Here is a 23,555-nt window from a genome sequence, read left to right as displayed (position 1 = left end):
TTCCCTTTGCCGGTTCCTAGTTACCTTCCTTTCGTGAGAATGTGCTTTTTTCCAGACCTTTGGGTACCATGATGAATCTCAAGACCTTGTCACGGGTAGAGGGGAAGGCGTGAAAAATACCTTTATCTGTCCATTCACAACACTCACAGTTGGGTTAAATAAACAAACTGTGGGGGCTCAGAAAAAGAGCTGCATAGTGGAGAACACATAGCCGCCAGAACCCTATGGTCAGATTTCAGGACACCCCCTGGAAGAACTGCAGAGACGGCTCACCCACTGGGCCGATTGCATGCCCGGTGTGTCACACATATGTCCTTACATGACCTCTCATAGGTGGAGAATTTGACAGGTTTTGTAACTTCCTCTGGCTCACACAGTGATTGGAACAAACTATCACCAAAACTCGGAGCCATGGGCTATGGAACCTATATACTTCCTTCCAAACACAGAACCGATATCTCCAAATCCCGCTCTTTAAGCTGTGGTGAGCTCCGCATCCTCATCCATCCTTGGGAGGCAGAGAGTGCCTAGTAAATTGTTAAGAAAATTCAACGAGGTTATGCTGGCTAAATAAATAGATAGATAGATAACCTGGCGTGGTGTCTGGCATTTAGTAGGCATTGAATAAATTTTTGTTGTTGTTGTTGTTTGTTTCTCCTTTTAGGGCTGATCAATAATTTGAACTCAGAGCTTGGGAGCCTCGGAGCTCAAAAATGCTCTAAGAATCCCAAGGGCCGCGCGCATCGCTTCTGGGGTGCGCGACAGGAGGCAGGGGAGAAGGGCTGGAGATGAGGGTTTGGCTCCAGGAAGCAGAAAAGCCGGTTCCAGCTGCGCGCCCCTCGCGCCGCCGCCGCCTCCTCCGGGCTCCCCGACTTCCCGCCCCGCCCCGCCCCGCCCCGCCCCGCCCCTCCCCGGAGCTGGGTCCGGAGTGCCTGGTGGGCTGATTCTGGAGCGTGGAAGGGAGCACGGAGGCGAGAGGCAGGCGGTGGCGGCGGGAGGCGGGAGGCGGGGACCCCCCTCGCCGCTCCCCCAAGTCGGCGCGGAGCCGCCTCGGGCCGGGCTGAGAGCGGAGCGCGGCAGAGCCAGAATGCGGGGCTCCCGGGACCGTGTAGGGCGCGCGGGGCGGCGGCGGGCGGGCGGGAGCTGTCCGCGGTGCTGAAGCAGCGGTGGCGACAGCGGCAGAGACGCGGGCCGGGAGCAGGGAGCTCTCCTGGAAGCTCCACCGCGGCCGTGAGGCGGGGACGGCGTCGCTTGCCGGCCCATGCCCGGTCCCCGAGCCCCGCGAGGAGGCGGGACGGTCCGCAGAGCGACAGGTAAGGAGCCGTCTGGGGGCGCAGCGGGAGCGCAGAGCTAGGCACCGAGAGAGCTGGGGAGAGCTGAGGAGAGCTTGGGGAGCCTTCCCAGTGTTGAAGCTCCAACCCCCTACAGGTCCTTGCACTCCTTCAGAGCTCTGGCCAAGTCCATCCCTTGTTGGGTGACACTAGGAGAGACTTGAGGCACCCAGACTATAATAGGCATCTGGGCACCTTGACCCTATATACTTCCAGGCCTTGGCCCTGACCTAAGAGAGCTCTGAGACACCTTGCCTACTGGTTGCAGAAACACTGATGCGAGTCTCCCAGAGTCCCTGGTATCAGTCTCCACCAAGATTCCATGACATTGGTTAAATCTGAGTAGGTTCCCCTCAGCTATTCCCTCACATCTAAGCCTGATCACCAGAGTGACTAGGAAGCTGTGATCTCTTTGCTCTTAGGAATAGCCCTTGGGACAGGGAAGTGGGGGTGTCTATCGCCTCAGAACTGGTTAATACATTTCTCTGCGAAAAGGAAAAGGTGACAGAGGTTCCTCAGCTTTATCTGTGACCCTCTTCCTCATGAAAAAGGGCCGGGTTTGCATCACACTGCTTGGTTTGGGAGGACAAAGTAGGGGACCTGGGTCTGGTTTTCTATTATATGCCTGAATGCTGATGACCCTGACAGAGCCTCCATTTGGTAGTCTCTCTCTCTCTTTCTGGCAAGAGTATGTAGCATGAGCTCATTCAGGCCTGCAAAGTGCTTCCAGTTCTTCAGCACAGAGTTCTGTGAGTGGCAGAACGGACCCGTGAAAATAAAACTGCGTAGAGGTAGGCTAGCTCACTGCTGTGGCTGACCACGGGCTTCCTACTGGTTCCCTGACCCTCCCACCTAGCTCAGTTTCCCACCCTCAGAGGTAGAAAAGGCTCTCTCTGGCAGCTTCTAATTATCGGCACCAGTTCTCCAAACGTATAGAGCTCAGTTTCCTCGTCCCTAAGGTGAGGATAAGAACTCTGGGCATCTCCCCACCTCAGGAAACTGTCTTGAGATTCCAGGAGACACATCTCCCCAAAGTGAGCTCCTCTCACCGTCCAGCCTCCCTAGTCAGGCCTGCTAACAGTGATCTGGTCATTGCCATCCTCAGCCCCTCTTCTGCAGTCCAGCCATGGCTCCTTCTGCCTGCAGCCTCTAAGGAGTCCCAGAAGCAGTGAAGTCCAACTTATAAATCTCCATGAAATAAAAGGATTTCCTGTCCCCTTCCTCCATCAACACCTATAGGAGATAATATGGGGCAAGAGTCTGACTCATAGTTTTGTTTTTATATTTCTCCAAGAATCGCAGATCTAGGGAAAATAGCTCCTTGAAGGCAGGGATTGTGTTGTTTTAGGCTCTTTGCTTCCCTCCACACCCCTCCTCCCACAGCACCTGGAACATAGGAAGGACTCGGTAATTGGCTGTAAAACACAGGAATGAACTGTGAAAATGTATCAGTCAAAGTGTTTCACTGGAAATCAAGGGCCCTGGGTTTGGTTACAGATCTGCCTGACTGTCTTGGGCAGGTGCCTTCCCTTCTGTCTTTTCATCCGTAACAGGAGAGGCTAGAAACAGATGAGACCTAAGACTCCCAGGGCCTGGGGCCCTATGGAGGTGCCCGAGGTTGTCCCAAACTACAAACTTCTTAGTTTGTTCTCCTCGGATGCAGGGTACCACTTTCATTAACCCAGCCTGACAAGCCAGTTAACACCTTTCTGTGATGAAGTGGACTTTACGAATGGAGTGGGAGAACCCTAAAAGACACAGGAAAGGCCACTTACACACTTGGCAGTCCTGTTTTCCTTATTTCTCAAGGAAAGCTACGGTGAACATAGAATGACCAAGGTGGTAGTTCCTTAGCCTCGAAGCCAAGAGGCCAGGAACTACCTCACCAAGAAATAGTGAGCCAGGGCCTTGACCCTCTCTTCCCAGAGACCCTGGCTGGCTGGAATCCCCCTCCTAGGAAGACTAGAAGAGAAGACAGTTAGGAAAGATTCATCCCTGTGGAGAGACTTCTATTTTATTTTTGTACAATAAATAAATAAAAATAATAAAATGAGCTTCTCTTACAATTGTTTTTCCCTCAACTGTGGAAGGCACAGCCAATGCTCAGAAAAACCTTAGCTAATTGGCACTCGGGTAGAGCTGAGTAAGCCATGCCAGTGACCTCTCTTACTTCCCCTGAGTGCCCAGCCAGGGTGGGGGCTGGTCCCTCCCCCATGTCAGCGCTTTCTGGCTCCCAGCTGTTGGTGCGGCACTGGCAGGAATCAGCTCTTTGGAGTTAATGGACAGTCACTAACCCCCATAACAAAGTGGCAATGGCAGGAGAAACCGCAAGCTGGGAAAGGGGTTTTATTTATTTTCTCCAGGATTGGTCTGTGGGAGAACTGGCCTGCTACTAGGCAGAGGAAAACACAGTGCCCCTCCATCTCCAGATGTGTGGGTATCCACATCTACACCAGGGCTGGCAGATTGAGGGATCCTGGACTCACCCAGGTAGATAGCATCTTCTCCCTTGTCCAGACAGAAAATGCTATCCATCAGCTGATTCCTATGCCCCCTCCTGCCCCCTCCTTACCACTTCCCTTCCCCCTCAGAGGGGAGACAGGAGTCAGCAACGGTATATTTTGGTGTGTGTGTGATCTTAGTTATTTAGGGTAGAGGTGAGGAGAGCTGAGGAAGAGGAAGAGGAAGAGGAGTAAATTAAATATGGTTGTTAATAGGATATACAGGGCTGGACAGTGCTCAGTGGTTAAAAGCACATTCTGGTCTTTCAGAGGATCCAGGCTCAATTCCCAACACCCACATGACAAATCACGACTGTCTCTGACTCCAGTTCCAGGAGGCCTGAGGCACACATTCATGCAGACAAGACGTGTACACATAAAATAAAAAATAAACATTATTTGTTTTTAAATAAAGGGAATAGGTTATATGGAGTGGAGCAGAGTGGCACACCTGTGAACTCGGCACTCGGAAGACTGAGGCAAGGGGATCAGAAATTTGAGGCCAATCTGGGTTACATAGTGAATTCCAGGCCAGCCTGGGCTGCATAACAAGACTCTGTCTCAAGAGTGTGTGTGTGTGAAGCTGAGACACTGATATACACGCACATCTCTCCTCTATGACATTCCAACAGTGACAGAGTCAAAGAGCGTCTGCAGACGCACACATTATTAATCACCCTCAGATGCAAAGGCCAATTCATCTATGGGTCCCAGAAAGGTGAGACAGAGACGGAGCAGGCTTCGTCTGGGGAATTCATAAGACGTGCATTTCCCCTATCTTGGTCCCCTCCCAGACGTTCAGCTGGTGTCCTACCCAGAGGTCCCCATGGCAAACAGGGAGCAATAAAGACTTGACCAAGCCCATTTTTATATGAATGAGTCTCACCTCCTTCTATTTCCTTCCTCCTATACGGCCACCTTCACCCCAAATCCCTACTCGCACCCTGCAGTAAACCAAGTAGGGTGTGAGACTATTATATCTCCCATTGTTAACACGATATTTGCTTCTAAGTCAACGGTTCTCAGCCTTCCTCAAGCTGTGACCCTTTAATAGTGTCCCTCATGCTGTGGTGACCCCCAATCATGGAACTATTTTTGTTACTACTTCATAACTGTAATTTTACTACTGTTATGAGTCATAATGTAAATATCTGTGGTTTTCAATGGTCTTAGGCGAACTTCGTGAAAGGGTCCTTTGAGCCCCAAAGGGTGGAGACCCACAGGTTGAGAACTGTTGTAAGTGGTTTAGGACGAGCTACATCATTGGAGAGGTGGGTTGCTTCATCCAGAGCGAAGATTTGATTTATTTCCATCTGAAAACGGAATCATTTGAGTAGTTGGCACCACCAGTCTTCCTGGCACTTTTCACCCATGTCAGCCGCAAGGCGTGTGGGGAGGGAATAGCCTTGCCCACGGGAGCCCTGGGTGCGAGATTGATTCTCCCTGAAAGACAACTAAGACACTTCTCAAAGAAGCAGAAAAACACCCAAGCTGCTTTATTCATCCCTCTTCTGTCCTCTCCTCTCTCCTTCCAGTCCCTTCCTCTTCTCTCTCTCTCTCTCTCTCTCTCTCTCTCTCTCTCTCTCTCTCTCTCTCTCTCTCTCTCTCCTCTCCAAAAGTCTTTTGGATGGTCCAAGAGTCTCAAACTCTCTGGCCCAGACCCCAGGGCTCCCATTTCATACATCGGGTTATAGGCAGAATTCTATCCTTGTATCCCAAGACACTTTCAAACCAAACTCACTGACTTCTCCCCACCCTGTTTCTCCAGCCTGCGACATAGTGGGTCTTCACAATCCGAATAGTCTTGAGTTTTCTCAGGAAACATTTTCTTCTTCTACATCTTTATCTTTTGTTGTGGCTGTTTTGTTTTTGTTTTCTGAGACAGGGTCTCTCTGTGTAGCCCTGGCTGTCCTGAAACTCAGAGATTCCCGCCCCCATCCCCACCCCCGACTCCGCCTCCTGAGTGCGGGGATTAGAGGCGTGCCCCACCTCCACCTGGATTCTTTTTTTAATGATCACATCACAGTGTTCCCACTGCATTGTGTTGCTTCCTTGGGATTTTTTTCCTCCTCTAGTCTTTCTTTCCCGTGTCTTTCTCAATGTCGTGTTATTCGAGCATCAGACCTAATATTCTCCTCAACGTCTCAATTTTATTACATGTGCGCCATAGCCATATTTTTGTCTTTTTGCTCTGTCGTGGGGAATTCCATTAACATTATCTTTTAAGATAATGGCCGTCCCATTATCCAATCTCTCCGTTTCTCTCTGTTGCATTTTCCAAAAGTCAGAGAATTACTTTGTTTCAAAATCTTAGCTGTTTGTGAAGTGCTCCTTCTTCCTAGCCGTCTCTTAGTGTTTCACAGATATGATGTGCTCATATCCCTGAGGAGAGGGATTTTTTTTTTAAATCGTGAGAATTCTTTCTGTAATTTGAATGACTCTGGAATCTTCTTTGGTCATTCTTTGTTCATTAAATCATCCCCCGTTACTTTACTGTAGTTGTTTTTCTTCCTCTGCTTTGGTCCATCTTTACGTATTTGCGTATTTGCGTAGGACTCGGGTTTCCCCTGCGATACAGTTGTTTTCTCCACAGACTGCTCTAGTGAGTGGGAGCTGCCCTTACCTCTCGTGCTGGGGCTGCAGGATTCCAAAGGTTTCTTCATCAAGGATAATCTTCTCTTCGTCTCTTGGGAAGTCTGTTTTTTTTTTTTTTTGTTTGTTTGTTTATTTGGTTGGTTTTTTTGTTTTGTTTTGTTTGGTTTTTTTTTTTAGCTCAGGGATGTCATTCTGCATAGTTTTGTTACTATCTTCTTCATTTTGATACGGGGTCTCACATTGTAGCCCCGAATGGCCTTGAAACCACAGCGATCCATCTCACTCTGCTTCCTGATTATTGGGATTAAAAGTGTGTCCCACAGCACCTAGCTATTTTATTATCTTAAAGTCACACATCTTGCTATTTGAGTAAGCCTGTGTGTGTGTGTGTGTGTGTGTGTGTGTGTGTGTGTGTGTGTGTGTGCATACAAGTGTGTTAGGGTATGAACAAAAGCATATGGAGGCCAGAAGGCCGGAAATTAGCAAGTTGATGTCAGGCATTCTCCTCAGTTCATCTCCACATTATTTTTGAAACAAGTTACCTCACCTGGTGCTCACTGGCTAGGCCTTGCAGTGAGCTCTTGGGCCCTGTCTATCTATACCTTAGCTCTAAGGCTGCAGACATGTCACTAGGTCCTGTTCTTTAAGTGGGTGTTAGGGATATGAACTCAGGTCCTTATGCGAGAACAGCAAACCTTTACTTTACTGAGCAGCCTCTCCAGGCCCTAAAGGTGGAGAAGAAATAGAACTCATCTTTATACCCAGGCGCCCTTTCGAGCCAAGAGCGTTCCCATAGCTTTTCTCTCTCGGTTCCTCACATCAGTCTTTACCTGGCCAGAAATCTGAAGTAATTCTGGACTCCATCCTCTCCCTCTTCTAGTTAACCACAACCCTACTGAGTGGGCCTCCCGACTCCTCCCTCTTCAGATATGACTTCTTCTCCCTCCATTCTGCCCCACCACGCCCTCGCCTCTCCCTCTCCCTCCCTTCCTATCAACATGGTGTGATGCTTAGTGTGTATTCCTTGTCATTTAATGTCTGGAGCCTGGAGACCCTCTCTTCTGGATCCTTATTAAATGGGTGGTGGCTTATTATGAACTATAGTCATCCCGCTGTGTGGTAGTGTGGGAAATTATCCCCTTACGCCTATGTTTGGTACCCATTATCCAACTCACCCCTGTCTGCCCTTCCCAGCTTCTAACACTTCAATTCTACATTCAGATCAACTATTTTTAAGCTTCCATATATGAAATATAACATACAGTATTTGGTTTTCTGGTCTTTCTTTCATACCTTATTTTATTTAACACGACTGTAGACATGAACCCCCACACCTAGCTATATAACATATCCTCTTTCTGTCTTCATTGTGGGTTGATTCCATGTCTTATTTATTTTGACTAAAATCAAAGCCATAATAGTCAGACCCTCCACCCTCTCCCTATGCAAGGTCCCACTATGAGCTTTGGCCGGGCTAAAACTTGCTATATCGATGAGGCTGTCCTTGAACTCACAGAGATCCACCTGCCTCTGCCTTTCTTGTGCTGGATTAAAGGTATACATTACACCCAGGCCAGTAGTTTCAGTCTCCTTCCCTCCAAGAGTCATTTTTATTTATGTGTATATGTGCAGATGCCTATAGAGTCCTGAAAACTGTGCGGGTTCCCTGGGGCTGGGGTTACAGGATTCTGTGAGGCTGTTGTGAGTGTCTAGAAACCAAACTTGTCCTCTGGAAGAGCAACAAATGCTCTTAGCTCCTGAGCCTTCTCTCAGGCCCTCACCCATGAATGTGCTCTCAACAGGGCTCCACTCTGACTCGTCCCTCATCCCTTCTACTCACTGCTGCCACCCAGAAAGTTCTAGAACACAGGCAAGGCCATGTTATACACTGTTGTGTCCATTTTGGGCGCACTACTGCTTGGCTGTGGAAGTAGGATGCCTTCTCACCTCACCTGCTTCCTTCCATCAGCCGAGCTAGCTGGCTTCCCCTCCCTACCACCTTCCACCCATCTCCGGTTTCCTCTGTGAGAAATGTCCTGTTCTTCTTTTCTCGAATTCCATTTAACCTTCAGGACCCACTGCCCAGCCTACCTTGGTTCCCACCGTCTCAGGATGTCGCTGCCTTGCCCTCAGTGTGCAGCTGCACAGCTTTCTGCATTCCGTGTAACCCACCTTGCATTTGCTAATCTGTCCTGCACGCCCCTCCCCACAGCAGGCGCTACTTCCTGTCTATTTTTGGATCCTGAGAAGTGACCTGAAGTAACTGCCCAAGACGACATGTTTATTGTGCAGAGCTGAATGTGTCTCTGGCAGGTGCATGCCCTCTATCCCAGGTACCAGAAACTATTTTCATTTCATTTTAATTTTTGCCTGCATGCATAACTGTGCAGCACTTGTGTGCCTTGCTCCCATGGAGGTCAGAAGAAGGCATCAGATCCCCTGAACCTAGAATTATAGACTGTTGTGGGCCTTCCAGAAAACAGACTCTACTCTACTCTCTCTCTCTCTCTCTCTCTCTACTCTCTCTCTCTCTCTCTCTCTCTGTGTGTGTGTGTGTGTGTGTGTGTGTGTGTGTGTGTGTGTGTGTGTGTGTGTGTGTAAAGATAGGGTTTCTCTGTGTAACCCTGAATGTCCTGGAACTAGCATTGTAGACCAGGCTGGCCTTGAACTCAGAGATCTGCCTGTCTCTGCCTCCCAAGTGCTGGCATTGACGACACAGCTGCCTTTAATCACTGATCCATTTCTATGGCCCTAGAAAGTCTTCTTACCAAGGAGCCTCAGTGTAATACAGTACAGCTAGCTCACTTGAATTTCGTCATTCATTCACGAGGCTATCTACTGAGCGCCTACTATATATCAAGCAAGAGAATATGTGGATGAGCAAGACATACACAGTCCCCACCCCTCCGGAGCTCACAATCTGGTGAGGGAGAAAGACACTAATCAAGGAATCACACGTATATAAATAGAGGCTGTGATAAGCACTTTGGGAGGAAGAGCTTGGAGTGCCGATAACCAGCGAACCAAAAGCTAAACTGAGGGTGTAGAGAGAGCCTTCCCAAGGAAGTGCCCTTTAAGCTGTGAGCTAAAGCATGTGAGTGGAGCTTCCCAGAAACATGGCTGTGAAGTGGAGGGGAGGTGGAGGCAGAAACCGAAAGGCATAAAGGCACCAAGGAGAATGTCTTTGATAACTGTCGCTCCCTAAACCACCCCCCAAACACAGCGGCTTAAACAACAGACACCTTACCTTATCCGTGACTTTGCCGGGTCAGACACTCAGGCAGAACTAGCTGTGTGCTCATCTGCTCCATGTGGCTACCAGAGCTCAGCTGGCGACAGATGGGCACACTCAGAGAGCCCGAGACGGCTTAGTTCTCATGCCTGGTGTCTTACTGATGACAGAGAGGATGGATGGCCCTGGGGTCTATCCACTGGAGCCCCTGCTCGCATCACACATGGCCTCTCTGGCATGGTGGCCACAAACAGTCCAGCTACTACTAGAGGACAGCTCAAGGTTCGAAGGGAGTGAACAAATTGAAAGGGAAGGACATGCAGCCTTCTATAGGCCAGCCTTGCTCTCTCAGACCAAGAGGAAGGGCAGGCATGGAAACTTGTTCTGGCAGAGAACTTGCTGCTAAGTTCGGCCACCAGTTTCTTCTGCTGTTCCTTTCTCTTCTCATGATGCTGGGGATTGGACTCAGGTCCTCGTGCCCACTAGACGAACACTCTGTCACTGAGTTGCAGGGTACTGTGTCCCAGACCAGCCATGGATCCTGTCTCCATCTCTGCTGTGCTCGGGTCACAGCACTGCCACCCCTCATTCATGAAGTTCTGAAGTCAAGCCCAGAGCTTCATGCATCCTAGGTAAACCACTCTATGACCCTAACCACAAGTCCAGCCCCTTGATTTGATTGCTTCTTAAATTTTTGTGGAATTAATATTATTTGCAGTAGGAGACGGGGATGTCTATGCCATCACTCATGTGGAGGTCAGAGGACAACTTTTAGGAGTTGTTTTTCTCCTCTTCCTACCACGTGCATCCCGGAGATGGAACTGAGTTAACAGCAAGCGCCTTTACCCACTGAGCCGTATTGCCACCTTACTCTTTGGCTTTTGAGTGAAGGAGGCTACAGTTTGTTTAAGAAGTGTTAGAGGCAGGCATGATGGTCCATTCGCATATTCTCAATTCTCAGAGGTAGAGGCCAACGCTGGGAGTTCAAGGCCAGCTTCAGCTCCATGGTGATTTGACATCGGCTTGGACTGGAGGACCAGATGGGACCCTTAAGAAACAAACAGCAGGTTGGGGATTTAGCTCAGTGGTAGAGCGCTTGCCTAGGAAGCGCAAGGCCCTGGGTTTGGTCCCCAGCTCTGAAAAAAAAGAAAAGAAAAAAAAAAAGAAACAAACAAACAAACAGCAACGAAAAGCAGTCAGGAGGAACGCAGGGCTGATGGAGACCATTGAGTTGGAGATGACGGATTGTGTTGAGCTTGCTATGGTCTCCATTTTCCTTGGCTCGGCTCACCTTGCCCTTGTCCTGGCTCCTGACTTTTCCCTGCTCTGGCAGATTTAGCAAAGCTGTAGCTGATGGCACCAAGCTCACTTAGTGGCTCTCTTGCTTACAGGCCAAAAGACATCAATCTGGCATAAACCTTCTACCAACAGCTACCGTAGTCACAGCTCTTCACAATTGGCCAGGCGGTCTCTGTGTTACTGACTGGAAGGCGGTGCGGCTGGTGTCCGTTCCCTTGGAGTGTAATCTCTTCTGTCTAGTCTCCTGCCTCACTCAGAAGGCGTCCCTTTCTTTCTTTAAAAGCATCTGTCCTGTCGCGCTGAGAGAAGGTGGCTGATAGTTCAGGACCCTCATAATAGCTCTGTATTTATTGGCCTTCAAAGGTTTTCAGCCTGGGCTGCCAGGTCACCCCAAATCTCATCTTTTTTTTTCTTCTGAGACAGGGTTTCTCTGTGTAGCCCGAATTATCCTAGACTCTCTCTCTGTAGACCAGACTGCCTTCCAACTCAAAGATCCACCTGCCTCTGCCTCCTAAATGCTGGGATTAAAGTGTGGGTCATCTCCCCTGGCTTCCTCATCTTTTCTTTCTTTTTTTTTTCTTTTTCTTTTTTTCAGAGTTGGGGACTGAACCCAGGGCCTTGTGCTTGCCAGGCAAGCGCTCTACCACTGAGCTAAATCCCCAACCCCTCCTCATCTTTTCTTAAAGACCCCATTTCTCCTTCTCTTCCCTGAGGATTCTGGTGTTAACGTCCCTTCACCTCTTATTTTCCTGCCTCCCAGGAGATGTATCTGATAGGTGTGTCCAGAAGTGCCCAGGCTTAGGACAAAAGTCACACCTGAGTTCAAATACAGGCCCAGTCCCATCACTGCCTATGTTTCCTAACCTTTCTGGGCTGTGGTTTTGTTTCTTGTATGAAGAGAAGGAAGCCATAGTAATTGGCTTTGTTACTTTTTTGTTTTGTTCATTTGTAGGGTCTTTCAGTGTAGCCCAGGCTAGCCTGGAATCAAAACTCTCCTGCCTCAGCCTCTTGAGTGTAGGAAGTACAGGTGTGTGTCATCACAGTGGCTCTGTGCTGAGGTCTTTTTTTTTTTTTTTTAACTATTAAAGAAAACCTTTATTTTCACAAGTGCGCAGGCGCCGGGACCAACGATCACCAGCTGCCCAAGTACCAAAAAATTATGCTTCCGAAATCTCTTGATGTCGATTCCGCACGCAGAGCAATCGAGTTGCCCTGCGTGTGCCACTCACGACAGAAGCCCTTTTTTGTGCTGAGGTCTTAAGATCCCAGCTCATAGAGCTGGCCCTGGTGGAACTTGGAAGGCAAAGGCAGGAGGATCACAAGTTCCATGCCAGCCGTGGCAGTTTACCCAGAGCTGTCCTAAAGGGGGCTGGGAGGTGGGTCAGTGGGTAGAGCCGCACTGTACAAGAGCTTAGCTCGAATTTCAACTGAGCTCAAATCCCCAAAGCTCAGAGCAGCCATGTACAACTAGATGTTGTGTTCCTACAGGAACATGAGAGGTAGACACAGGAGTCACAGGAAGCTCCCCAGTCAGCTCCTGGGACAGACACAGAGGCAAACATCAAACCAACTCTGTTGCAAACAGAGCAAAAGCAAGAACTGGCACCCAAGTCAACATGTACACACACACACACACACACACACACACACACACACACAAACACGCCACACCACACATACATACCCCACACACACACACACTCCACACATACACACACACAACACACACACACACACACACAAACCACATACACACCACACACACACACACACACACACACACACACACACACACACACATGCACATACTTCCTGATTGATGAGGTATCTGCTTAGTAGTTAAATGTATGTACTCTGGCCAGGCAGACTTAGCAGGCTCTACCACTTACCAGGCTGTGTGTTCTTAGAAAACCCGTTAGACTCTCTGGGCTCTGGTTTTCCCATGCATGAAGATAGCCACTGAATCTCAAGCGCTTGGCAAGGGCTTAGAACTCATGCTGGGATCTCAAGCATGCACCACCACACTTACGTTATCTTCATTCAGATTGCATTTGCCTTTTTTAATTTAAAGTGTGTGTGTGTGTGTGTGTGTGTGTGTGTGTGTGTGTGTGAGTGTGTTTGGTATTAACTTCATATACTTACGTTCACTCATGTGACTGCCCCTAAGGTGAGGTAGGAAACAGTCCTATCACTCCAAAGAGTCCTTGGACCCTGGTGTTCCTTCCCTTGCCCAGCCCTTAGCAACCATTGATCTGCTTTCTATTACAATATCAACCTTTTGTGGCTGGGGCGGGGATGGGGGTGGGGAACAAGGTCTCATGCAGCTCAAGCTGGCCCTGAAGTAAACTTGTAGCTGAGGATGCCCTTGAACTCCTGACCCTCCTGCTCCCGTCTCCCAGTTGCCGGGGTGGCAGGCATCTCCCACTTCAACCGACTAGACTCCCACCTAAGTGGACTAAGACGTATGATTATTTTTGCTGCACGGCAGTCACCGGAGTTACTGATATAGGACATAGTTGAGTATGAGTCTAACTTTATTTTTGAGTTCTTGAGACAAGGTCTCTAGCCCAGGCTGGCTTCAGACTCTATGTAGCCAAGGACGATCTTGCAGTCTTCCTGTACCCAGCTCCTAATTGCCAGTGCCACAACTATGTCCCACCATACCCTGAAGACTGAAGCAGTGGGATTAAAGCTCAAGGGTAGCCTAGACAACCCACCACCACAAATAAATGAATAATAGAGATAAAGATAAATAAGAAAATAAATTGAAAACAAAAGCACTGAGCTGGTACTGTAGCTTAGTGGGAGAACACTTACCAAATATGCTGAAGGTTCAAGGCCAACTTACAAATAAAAAACAGGTTACAGCCGAGGCTGTAGCTAGATTGGTATTTATTTGCCTAGCATGCAGAAACCCCTGAGTCTGATCCTCAGCAACCCATGAACTGGCCATGCTCTATCCTAGAACCATAAGCAATAGAAGTGGAATCCTCAGACCACACTCTGAAGGGCTGAGAACCACTGCCCAGGGACCACTGTTGCTCACGCCAACAGCGACGCCTTGTGCAAAATCCAAAATCCAGTGAGGGGGTCGCTGACTCCAATCTTGGCCTCAGCTCTCAGGGCTGATCCTGCTTCTGATGTGCGGCTGGCAATGAACCAGCTCCTCGGACATCAGGAAAGGTCCCAAAGTGAAGCTCAGGACTCCTCTGGGTCTCTATTTCCTCTGCAATCTTGATGTAGCCTGGATTGGGCACCCTTGATGGTCCTTCAAGGCTTCTGCATCTCCCTCCCCTCCCCATCCCAATGCAGTTTAATGTGACACTCACAGCCTGTCACAGCTGGAAGAGAAAGCCCTCCTCAGCCCACACCCCCATTGTGTGCTCCCATCAGAATTACAGAGTCAAATGAGCTCTCGGAACAGTGTGGCTCCTGGCACGAGGTAGAGAGCTCAATAAGTGTGAGTTATTGTTCTTCTCCCAGTAGAATTCCAGGGAAGGAGTGAGCTGAGTTTTTACAGTCAGCCTCTCCTAACCCTCCCATACATTTTCTGGATTAGGATGTCTACTGTTGCTCTGCACCTATCACAGAAGGCTGTAATTGGGCTCTGGGGATCTCTGGATGGTTTCCTGTCTTTGGTCTGTGCCTGCAAAGCCTCAACCTCAGGGCTCAGCTAGTTCTTAGTTCAGGAGAGAACCCAAGGGTGCGGCCTTCTCGGAGACACCTTCTCCCCACTTTCCTTTGCGGGATCCAGACCCGCAACTCCAACTATGTAATTTATAGGAACTTCAGAATCCCAGGGATTCTCATGCTTGTCCTCTGGAGTACAGAGTGCATGTGCACACACACACACACACACACACACACACACACACACACGCACACTCACCTGCAGGCACACCAGCAGCCACACTAGTGTCTAGAAGGCACACTCAGCTCATGTAAGACTACATGGTCATGACCACCAGTGGTCATGAGAACTGCTCTGCTGTGGTCTCCTACCCTGAGGAATAAGAACACAGAAAGGCAGACCAAATGATTAAGGCCAAAGGCTCAGCCAGACCAACGAAACAGAAAACTTGGTGACCCACTATCTTTTCTTCCACTGAGGACTCAGAGTGGGGTCTCTGGGATGAGGCCTTGAACTCAGTTAGTGACCTGCTAGTTGGGGAGTAGGGTGAGGTGGGAGGGCGGACATGAGAGTCATGACTCTTAGCTGCAACCACCTACCAGTGACTTTTCCAAAGCAGAAGTATAGATAGGAGTGTGTGCAGGGAGAGGCTCTAATATTGCTCAAACCCAGAGGGAACTCTTAGCCCTCAGTGGATTTTAGGTAATCTGGCTCAGAAGAAATCTAAGCTCTTAATTTTTTTCTGATTTAAAATTGTAAATAGTAAATTTACATTTATATAGATAAATAGATGGTAGATGATAGATAGACAGACAGATGATAGATAGATAGATAGATAGATAGATAGATAGATAGATAGATAGATAGATAGATAGACGGACGGACAGACTGACGGATGGATGGATGGATGTGGGAAGCAGGGGAAAGAGAACATCAAGAAGAAAATGAAAATCACCTGTGCTTCCACCCCAGGTGCCTGCTAATCACTGTTGACATTTGGATTAGCGATGTTGGAGTAGCGAACCGATTGTTTTTCTTCCTTCTCATTGGAACAGCAAGGAGCGTTTTCTCAGGTCATTATTCTTAGTGAACCTCTTGGAAGGCCTCTTACCACCAGGTTGTATGCCATCATTTACTGAACTTGTTTCCAGTTCTTGGACATTCAGGTGACTTCTCATTCTTTCGCTGTGTAAAAGAAAAAAAATCACACATCTTTGTGCATGAAGGGGACAAGCCTTGCTTGAGGGACTGGAGGAACCCCTCAGAGTCAGAGGGAAACCAGGAAAGGCTGTAGGTGACCTGGACTTCAGAGGCTTGGCTGGGTGTCTGAGCCAGAGAGCCTGACAGGAGTGGAGAGTGAGCTAGGGTCACTTGCCTCTGCCTGCTTTGGACTTGAGAGTGCCCTACAGTCACCAGGCAATTCTCCATCCCTTTCGTGGGGAGGAGAGGGCATGAAAAGGAAGGGCAGAGACTTACCAAGGCTGTGTTTGATGTATGTAGCTGCTCTAAATGCCCTGGGGCTGCCCACTCTCCTTCAAGGGCCCCTGCACAGCTCAGCCACAAGAAGAGAGGCAGAGCACTGCTTTGGCTGAGGGCCTGGAGGGCCTAGACCCAGGGTCTATACATTAAGACCATCTAGAGAAGAGACTGAGCGTCCTCTGCGAGTTATGTCCTTGGTTGTGGGAGACACAGGCAGAGATAAGACAGGAAGTAGTGTGGGACAGATGGAACTAGGACGCAGAGCCAACTTCATGACTGCTGTCTCTCTGGTCAAAGCAGATATTTTGCCTTTCTCTCACCTCATTCAACTTGCCCACTGGGAAATAGCAGGAAATCAGGATGGTGCCCCTCACTAGGCTCTGAATGTGTTCACCTATCCCCTCCTGTGGGGCTCAATGGGGCTATAGAATCATAAAATGTTGGCACTACAATTGCCCTCTGTGGGCACTTCCCCCAACCCTTCATGGGTGAGCTCAGGGAATCTGAAAGACCAGAAAAGGCCGACAGACCAGGGATGGGCTCCCAATGTACCTGACTCCCAATCCATGAGCCCTGGGCTCATGTGGCCTCCAACTCCACACACCCTGTGGGTCACATTTGCTTGGAGACAGGAGGATACCATGGGGTTCAGATGCTTTCCTCGGGAATGAGAGAGACTGGACCTGCTGGGAATCTCCCCAGAGCTGCCCAAGCGTAGACCTTGGGCACTCCAGTTTCCTGCCATTAGGAAAGAGCCTTGTTCCCATCACTGTAGCCCAATGGCTCCTTGCTCTTTGGATTTCCAGGGAGGAAACACGAGGCCCTGCATTTGTGCTCTGAACCCACATTCCACCCCAAGCTTTAGGCCCCATCGCTACACTGGGAAGCTTCGGTCACAGCTAGGTGACAGTTCCATGGAACTCACAGCAGAGTGGTGTGTAAGCAGGGCCCCTAGGCACATGGCAGCCCTGCACCCCAGCACCACCTGTATCCACTCTGCCTCAGAAGCTGGCCTGTTGGACCACATGCCTTTTTTACTGTTATTCTTCTTCTTCTTCTTTTCTTTTTCTTTTTTTCAGAGCTGGGGACCGAACCCAGGGCCTTGCGCTTGCTAGACAAGTGCTCTACCACTGAACTAAATCCCCAACCCTACTGTTATTCTTCTTTAGACATTCCTCTAGCTCCAGGTCCAATGCAGAACTCTCAGGGATTCAGCACCACGGCAGCCCCTCCTAATCCCTTCCCCTCACGTAGGTATCAACCCAGGCCCTCCCCAACGGAGAGCCATCCAGGGAAGCCTAACATCTTTCGGACATACCCACAATGCCCTGCTCCCATCCTGATGCCCCTCTCCTCCATGTACTCCCTCACCGTCCACTACCCTCGAGCCACTCTCTCTTCAGAAGACTCCAGAACCATCTCTCTAGAATCCATCCATGTCCACTGGGGGAAGAAGTAGAAATGACTCCTTCCCGGGAATTGACGGTGAATGTTGGATGGGGGCTGGGACTGGAAATGGGATCAGACACGCTCAGCCCTGGGAACAGAAATCTCTCCCTAGGATTTCCCTTCTATCATTAGCAGAACGGCAGCTGGGAAGTCAGAAAGGCCCCCGTGAGTGAAGATGAGTTCTGAGGCCCAGGAATAAAGATTGCAGCCTCTGGGGCTGGACAGATGGCTCAGTGGGTAAGAGCACTTGCTGTTCTTCCAGAGGACCCAATCAGCTCCCAGCATCCACAGGGTGACTCACAGCTATCCAAAACTCCAGTTCCAGCGGATCCGACACGCTCGTTTGATCTCTGTGGGCACCGGGCACACATGTGCAGTATATGTGTGTGTATCATACATATAAAATAAATCGATTTAAAATAGTATCTCCCATGTTCATCTTCAGGGCCCTGTCACCTCAGTCGTCTCTGTGGATCCTCAAGGCAACCTCATAAGATAGGCAAGGCTTATCAGATGTGTATTTATTTTATTTTATTTTATTGTTTTTTTGTTTGTTTGTTTGTTTTTTGAGACAGGATTTCTCTGTGTAGCCCTGCCTATCCTAGAAGTTGCTCTGTAGCCTAGGCCGGGCCTTGAACACACAGAGATCCACCTGCCTCTGCCTCTCAAGTGCTGGGAGTAAAGGCGTGGACCATCACTGCCCTGCACCATCTAGTCTTTATGTTGCTGAATCTCAGGGCCTTGCAAGTCCACCAGAGTCATCATAATCAAGGCGGAATCCAAATCTGCAGACCAAAACCCAGGGCAAGTCACACCAGAACTGTCCCGAAACTATGGAAGTCCCCAAGGCTGCTTCGCCCCTCTTTCCATATCTGTTCCTCCCTGCTGGAGTGTGTGGATCTGACGCAGACATACTCAGTGGCTTTTCTCTTCCCTCTAGTCAACCCTCCAGGTACCGTGTAAACAGACAGCTGAAGGAGGGAGGGATGGCAGCCCTCCAGTACATCCATAATCTGAGCCTGTAGGGACTGGGGTGCACTTCCGACTGGGGTGCACTGATGCAGACCTCAGGACCCAGGATGCTCTCTCTGCCTTAGGATCTGCAGAAACTTCCCAAGCTCAGTTGATCTTAGAGAACAAATTAACCTAAAGTGCTCTTCCTAAAACTACATTTTTGTGGGTCGGGGAAAGCGCCCTCTCCTGCCAAGAGCTGTGGTTGTAAACATAGCCCCCCCACCCCCCCACCCCCGCAAGCTTAACACAGATTTAAGGATAAAACCTCCTTTAAGCCCCGGTTTCATCTACCCCAAGACCTGTAATAGGGAGCTTCAAGTATCCTCGGTTTACCAGGACAAAGTAAGCTCCACACTTCCCAGTGTTTGTGGCCACCCGGTAAGCAGGGGGCAGGAAGAGTTCAAGGCCAGTTTCAGCTGCATAGTGAATCTTTAGTTGTTTGGTTGTTCTGTAGTGGGTTTTGTTGTTGCTGTGTTTTGTTTTGAGACAATGCAGCCCAGGCTGGCCTCAGACCTGAGGGCCTGAGAGTGGGAGACTGAATAGGTGACAGCTGCTCTTACAAAGGACCAGGGTTCAGTCCCCAGCACCCCGACCCAGCAGCTCACAACCACTGGTAACTCCAGCCTTCGGGGATACTGCACCTTCTTTATTTTTCTTTTCTTTGATTGGATATTTTCTTTATTTACATTTCAAATGTTATCCCCTTTCCCGGTTTCCCCTCCGGAAACCCCCTATCCCATCCCCCCTCCCCTGCTTCTATGAGGGTGTTCCCACACCCACCCACCTGCTACTTCCCTCCTCCCCACCCTGGCATTCCCTTGAAGACTAGCAGACGCACTTTTCCCTTTCCCCTGACTTTTGCCTCTCCCACTGCTGTATTCCCGGCATCGGGAACAGTGCCTGGCATATAGCTCGTGCTGAATGATCACGTGCCAAGGAAGTAAATGAGTGAACCAATTTTCTGAAGTGAGTATCACCGCCATCCCAACTTCACAGACAGAGACACTGAGGCTCTGGGAAATAGCTGGCTCAAGATCCCACAGGTGACAAATGGCAAAGCAGCGCTTTAGGGCCACGTTGGAGCACAGAGTTCACATGCTGAATCAGTCCAGGCCATGTATCCAGGAGCCTAGTCTCTGTGACTGCCTGTCTTGCTCTCCCGACAGGCTCCGTGAAGACTGTGTGGAGGACGGAGACTCCCCTCCCTGGCAACTGCCTGGCGAACCATGGAGAGCATGAGTGAACTACAGAACCCACTGCTGCCAAGAAGCCCCACCCACCTCCACAGACCCTATCCCTACCCGGAGGCTCCACCCGGCTGGTCCTGCCAGGAGAAGCTTTATTCCTACCTCTTAGGAGGTGCTGGTCCCGCCCAAGCCCACCAGCTCCTAGACCCAGGATCCCTGCAACTGGCCGTGGAGGCTTGGTATCGGCCCAGCTGCCTCCTCGGGAGGGACAAGGTCAAGGAGCCCAAAGCAGGCAGCTGTGAGACCAGCTTCACCGAAGCCAGGGAACCCTTAGTGGGGCCTGCAGAGCAGCGCTCGGAGCCTGGTCAAGCTGAGGAGGATGTAACCATTCACACTGTGTCCTATGGGGTTCAAGAGGAGCTGCAGGGCCAGGAGGACAGCCAGGAGGAGGAGGTAAGTAGCATTTTGAAAACATTGATCCTAAACTGGGCCCCCTTAATCACAGCACTCGGGAGGCAGAGGCAGGAAGAAGAGGGATTTGATGTCACCTTGGTATCTATATAGAGACTCCAAAGACAACCAGCACAATACTGAGATCCCATCACAAAAAAGAAGGCAGCTTGTATTCACAGGGTGGTGGGGACAGAGGGATCAGGAGTTCAAAGTCAGCCTTGGCTACCTGGTGAGTTCAAGGCCAGCATGGGCTACATGATACTCTATTGAAGAAGGGGGAGGAGGAAGAGGAGCACTAGCTTAGATTAACTGCTTATTAATCCAAGAGATAAAGATCAACCATTGGAAATAGCAACTATTAATCACTTGAAAAGTACTGTGATTCTTTATTGGTGGCTGATCATGTTTCTTCTTCTCCTTTCTCCCACAAAAGTATGTGGCTTCCTAACCTGATTTTCCAATACCGTTCTGTGTAATTTAGTATCTTGTACAAGGTGATTTGTAAAGTGACAGGGTCTGTCATGGTGAGTGAGCCCTTCCATCAGTCGTTAACTTGATCTCCCGGTCCCTGGGCACTGAGAACACTTACCTTCCATCTTCCCCAGTCTCTCTCCTGGGACGAACATCTCTGGGTTGAGAGATTTGCATTCTTCCATGGTGAGAAGTTCCTAGAAGAACCACTCACCAGGTCACTGAAAGGCTCTCAGTGGAGTGACACAGTGACAAGACCAGCCTCCACTCTCCACAGCGGATGGGGCTCGCTTTGTGTCTACCCACTGGGTCGTCGCTGTTGTGTTGTTGAGATTTTTAAAAATGATATTATTATTGGGGTGATGGTGGTGCACCCCTTGAACCCTGGGCACTTGGAGACAGAGACTGAAGATCTCTGAGTGCAAGGACAGCCTGATCTACAGAGCGAGTTCCAGGATAGCCAGGGCTATACAGAGCAACCCTTGTCTCAAAAAACCAAAGCCACCAACAAACCTACATATTTTATTATCTATCTATCTATCTATCTATCTATCTATCTATCTATCTATCTATCTATCATCTTCTGTATGTATGGTCACAGCCCACGTGTGGGAATCAGAAGACAACGTGTAGAAATCAATACTCTCCTTATACTACGAGGGTCCCAGGGATGGGTGGCTGGCGCCCTTACCCAAGGACCCATACATGTTTTCAACTCCTGTCAGTCTGACAGGGTTTACCAGACCCTGGGTTTTTACCTCACTGTCTTACAGAGCGATGGAACCTCGACTGAGAGTGAGTGTGAAGATGCCTTCCTCACCCTGCCTCCCAGGGACCACTTGGGGCTCACACTCTTCTCCATGCTCTGCTGCTTCTGGCCTCTGGGCATTGCTGCCTTCTACTTCTCCCAGGGGGTAAGTGTACAGGGGTCCCAGGAGTGCCTCCCTGGCCACCTCTCTCAGCCTCACGGGCAGGGTGGGGATCAAGGACCTGGTGGGCTGCCTCTTATTTGGGTCACGGGGCTATTGTCTTATATCAACCTTTTGTCTCCCTAGACCAGCAAGGCCATCTCCAAAGGGGACTTCCGCCTGGCCAGCACCACCTCCCGCCGGGCTCTCTTCCTGGCCATACTCTCCATCGCTGTGGGGGCCGGTCTCTATGTGGCTGTGGTGGTAGCTCTGGCTGCTTATATGTCCCAGAATGGCCATGGCTAGTAGTCAGTGGGACTGTCATCCTGGCTCTCCCGGCCTACCAGAGGAAGGTGTGAAGCTTGGAACTGTGTATCCTATGGAGAGCCTTGGCCCTGAAGAGAACCTGGGACGATAGCTTGTTGAGGAGAGGCCTCCCATTCTGCAGCCCACACAGTGCAATCTCGCCCTCTCGCCCACTGCGTCCAGTCCCAGAGCAGGCTGGCTGTGAATGGGAAGCAGGCCCAGCAGGCTTGTCCAACAGGCCTAGCTCGGTGTACTCTGCCCATTCCCTACAGGACCTCTGCCCCACAGAGAGAGAGCAGGAGGTTCATGGGAGGAAAAAGAATTCCCAAGGGACAAAGGCCCTGGCCAGACTTTGCAGTCAAGAGGGTTCTAGCCTGTGCATATTTTGAGCAGCTGCCCCACCCCCACCTCCCACCCCCTCAAGGCCCAAGACCCTCCAATCAGGAAAGAAAAACATGGACCCCAGCCATCTCTCGCTCTTTCTGACTCTGGGTACAGCATGTCTCCCTGTTATTGTGGAAGACGCTCTGCGCTCTGCGGTGTCTCCCAGGTAGAGGTAGAGCCAGAAAGCTCTGTAATGAGGGCAGGTTGCTAGGGCTTTTCTGTACCAGAAAAAAAAAAAAAAAAAAAAAAAGGTCAGATACAGTGACAGAGGGATGGAGGTCTGGGATACTGCAGGATCACATGACCTCCCTACTCTGCCCCCGTCTTCACCCCACCACCTTTTCTGGGCTCTGCTGGAAGGGTCCTGAGATGGTACCCCACCCGTGAAGACTAAGGAAGGTGCTGCTACTTCCCAGAGAAGGGACTCTGGGGAACATGGAGTGTAGCCGGAGGAGGAACACAGTAGATGCCTAAGGGATTTGCTTCTCCATAGCTCTCCCTGCTGGTGGGCCTCCCATGGAGGTTCCCAGGCTGCTTGGATTCTGCCTGGAATATCCAGTCTGGCGTAATTTTGTAGCCATTTCTAAACCCTCCATCAACCTGAGCAGGAAGGCCAAGCCTTTCTCTCCATCTGAGATATTTCCCCACCTCTGAAGGATGGGACAGTGGTGGTAGTGGTGCCTGGGCACCTTCACTGATAACCACCACTCACAACTGCTTTCGAACCTCTCCGCCCCCAGGCACTAAGAGATGTCAGAGTGTCTGAGGCTCGAGGAGCAAAGGACATGTACAGTGGGAAGGCAGGCCCACTGGGACTTAAACTACGGACCATTGTGCACGATTTGGGGGACCTGGCTATTTCCGTGCCCCATCTAGCCCCACACTCTCCCATCTTCCTCACTTCAGGGGTTGCCCACTCTCCACTCCCTGCACCGGCAGTTTTAATGTCCCCTTACTGTCTTTATTTATTCTGATAATAAACTTTTCTGTAACACCTGGTGCCATCTGGGACCTCGGGCTGTCCCATGCCTACATTCCATGCTTCTCCACTGTATCCCAAGTCTTTTGTTCTGGATTTCCATGTGGACCTCAAGAGAAAAGGGCCAGACGCTGCTGCTGCCCATAGACTGCTTGCCTGGGAGAGCTGGGATGGAGGTTGATGGATTGCATTTGACTTAAGTAAGGCAAGGTAAGACAAGACAGAAGCCTGCAGGCAAAGCTCTCCTGGGTCTAAGAGCCTTGGAGGCCAGGGGGAGAGATGGGAAGCTGTGTGTGTGTTCTACATGGCCTCATGGCCAGGGGATAGACACAGGGT

The 23,555-nt window shown here is 50.0% G+C and overlaps 1 protein-coding gene and 1 non-coding gene across 4 annotated transcripts; one reads left to right on the top strand and one right to left on the bottom strand.

Annotated features, from left to right (window-relative positions):
* Positions 1–904: 904 nt before the first annotated feature.
* On the top strand, positions 905–23,239 carry Syndig1l (synapse differentiation inducing 1-like). Of its 3 annotated transcripts, NM_001109485.1 has the most exon segments (5): positions 1,032–1,313; positions 17,653–17,754; positions 19,698–20,171; positions 21,416–21,556; positions 21,698–22,462. In NM_001109485.1, coding segments are annotated over 3 exon segments (714 nt in total). In that variant the 5' UTR covers positions 1,032–1,313; positions 17,653–17,754; positions 19,698–19,757; the 3' UTR covers positions 21,857–22,462.
* On the bottom strand, positions 12,070–12,203 carry LOC120093427 (U11 spliceosomal RNA). Its single transcript, XR_015623598.1, has one exon. It is a non-coding gene; the product is annotated as a U11 spliceosomal RNA (small nuclear RNA).
* Positions 23,240–23,555: the final 316 nt, after the last annotated feature.

This window comes from Rattus norvegicus, chromosome 6, assembly GCF_021556685.1.
Source record: "Rattus norvegicus strain SHRSP/BbbUtx chromosome 6, alternate assembly SHRSP_T2T, whole genome shotgun sequence".
Taxonomy (NCBI): Eukaryota; Metazoa; Chordata; class Mammalia; order Rodentia; family Muridae; genus Rattus; species Rattus norvegicus.
Note: the sequence above shows the minus strand (reverse complement) of the source record. Positions and strands in the feature narration are given on the sequence as shown.

Coding starts and splice junctions, on each gene's coding strand:
- Syndig1l (XM_087554677.1), top strand. CDS start 19,758: ATGGAGAGCATGAGTGAACTACAGAACCCACTGCTGCCAAGAAGCCCC. Junction 20,172..21,415: donor AGGACAGCCAGGAGGAGGAG/GTAAGTAGCATT, acceptor ACTGTCTTACAG/AGCGATGGAACCTCGACTGA. Junction 21,557..21,697: donor CCTTCTACTTCTCCCAGGGG/GTAAGTGTACAG, acceptor TTGTCTCCCTAG/ACCAGCAAGGCCATCTCCAA.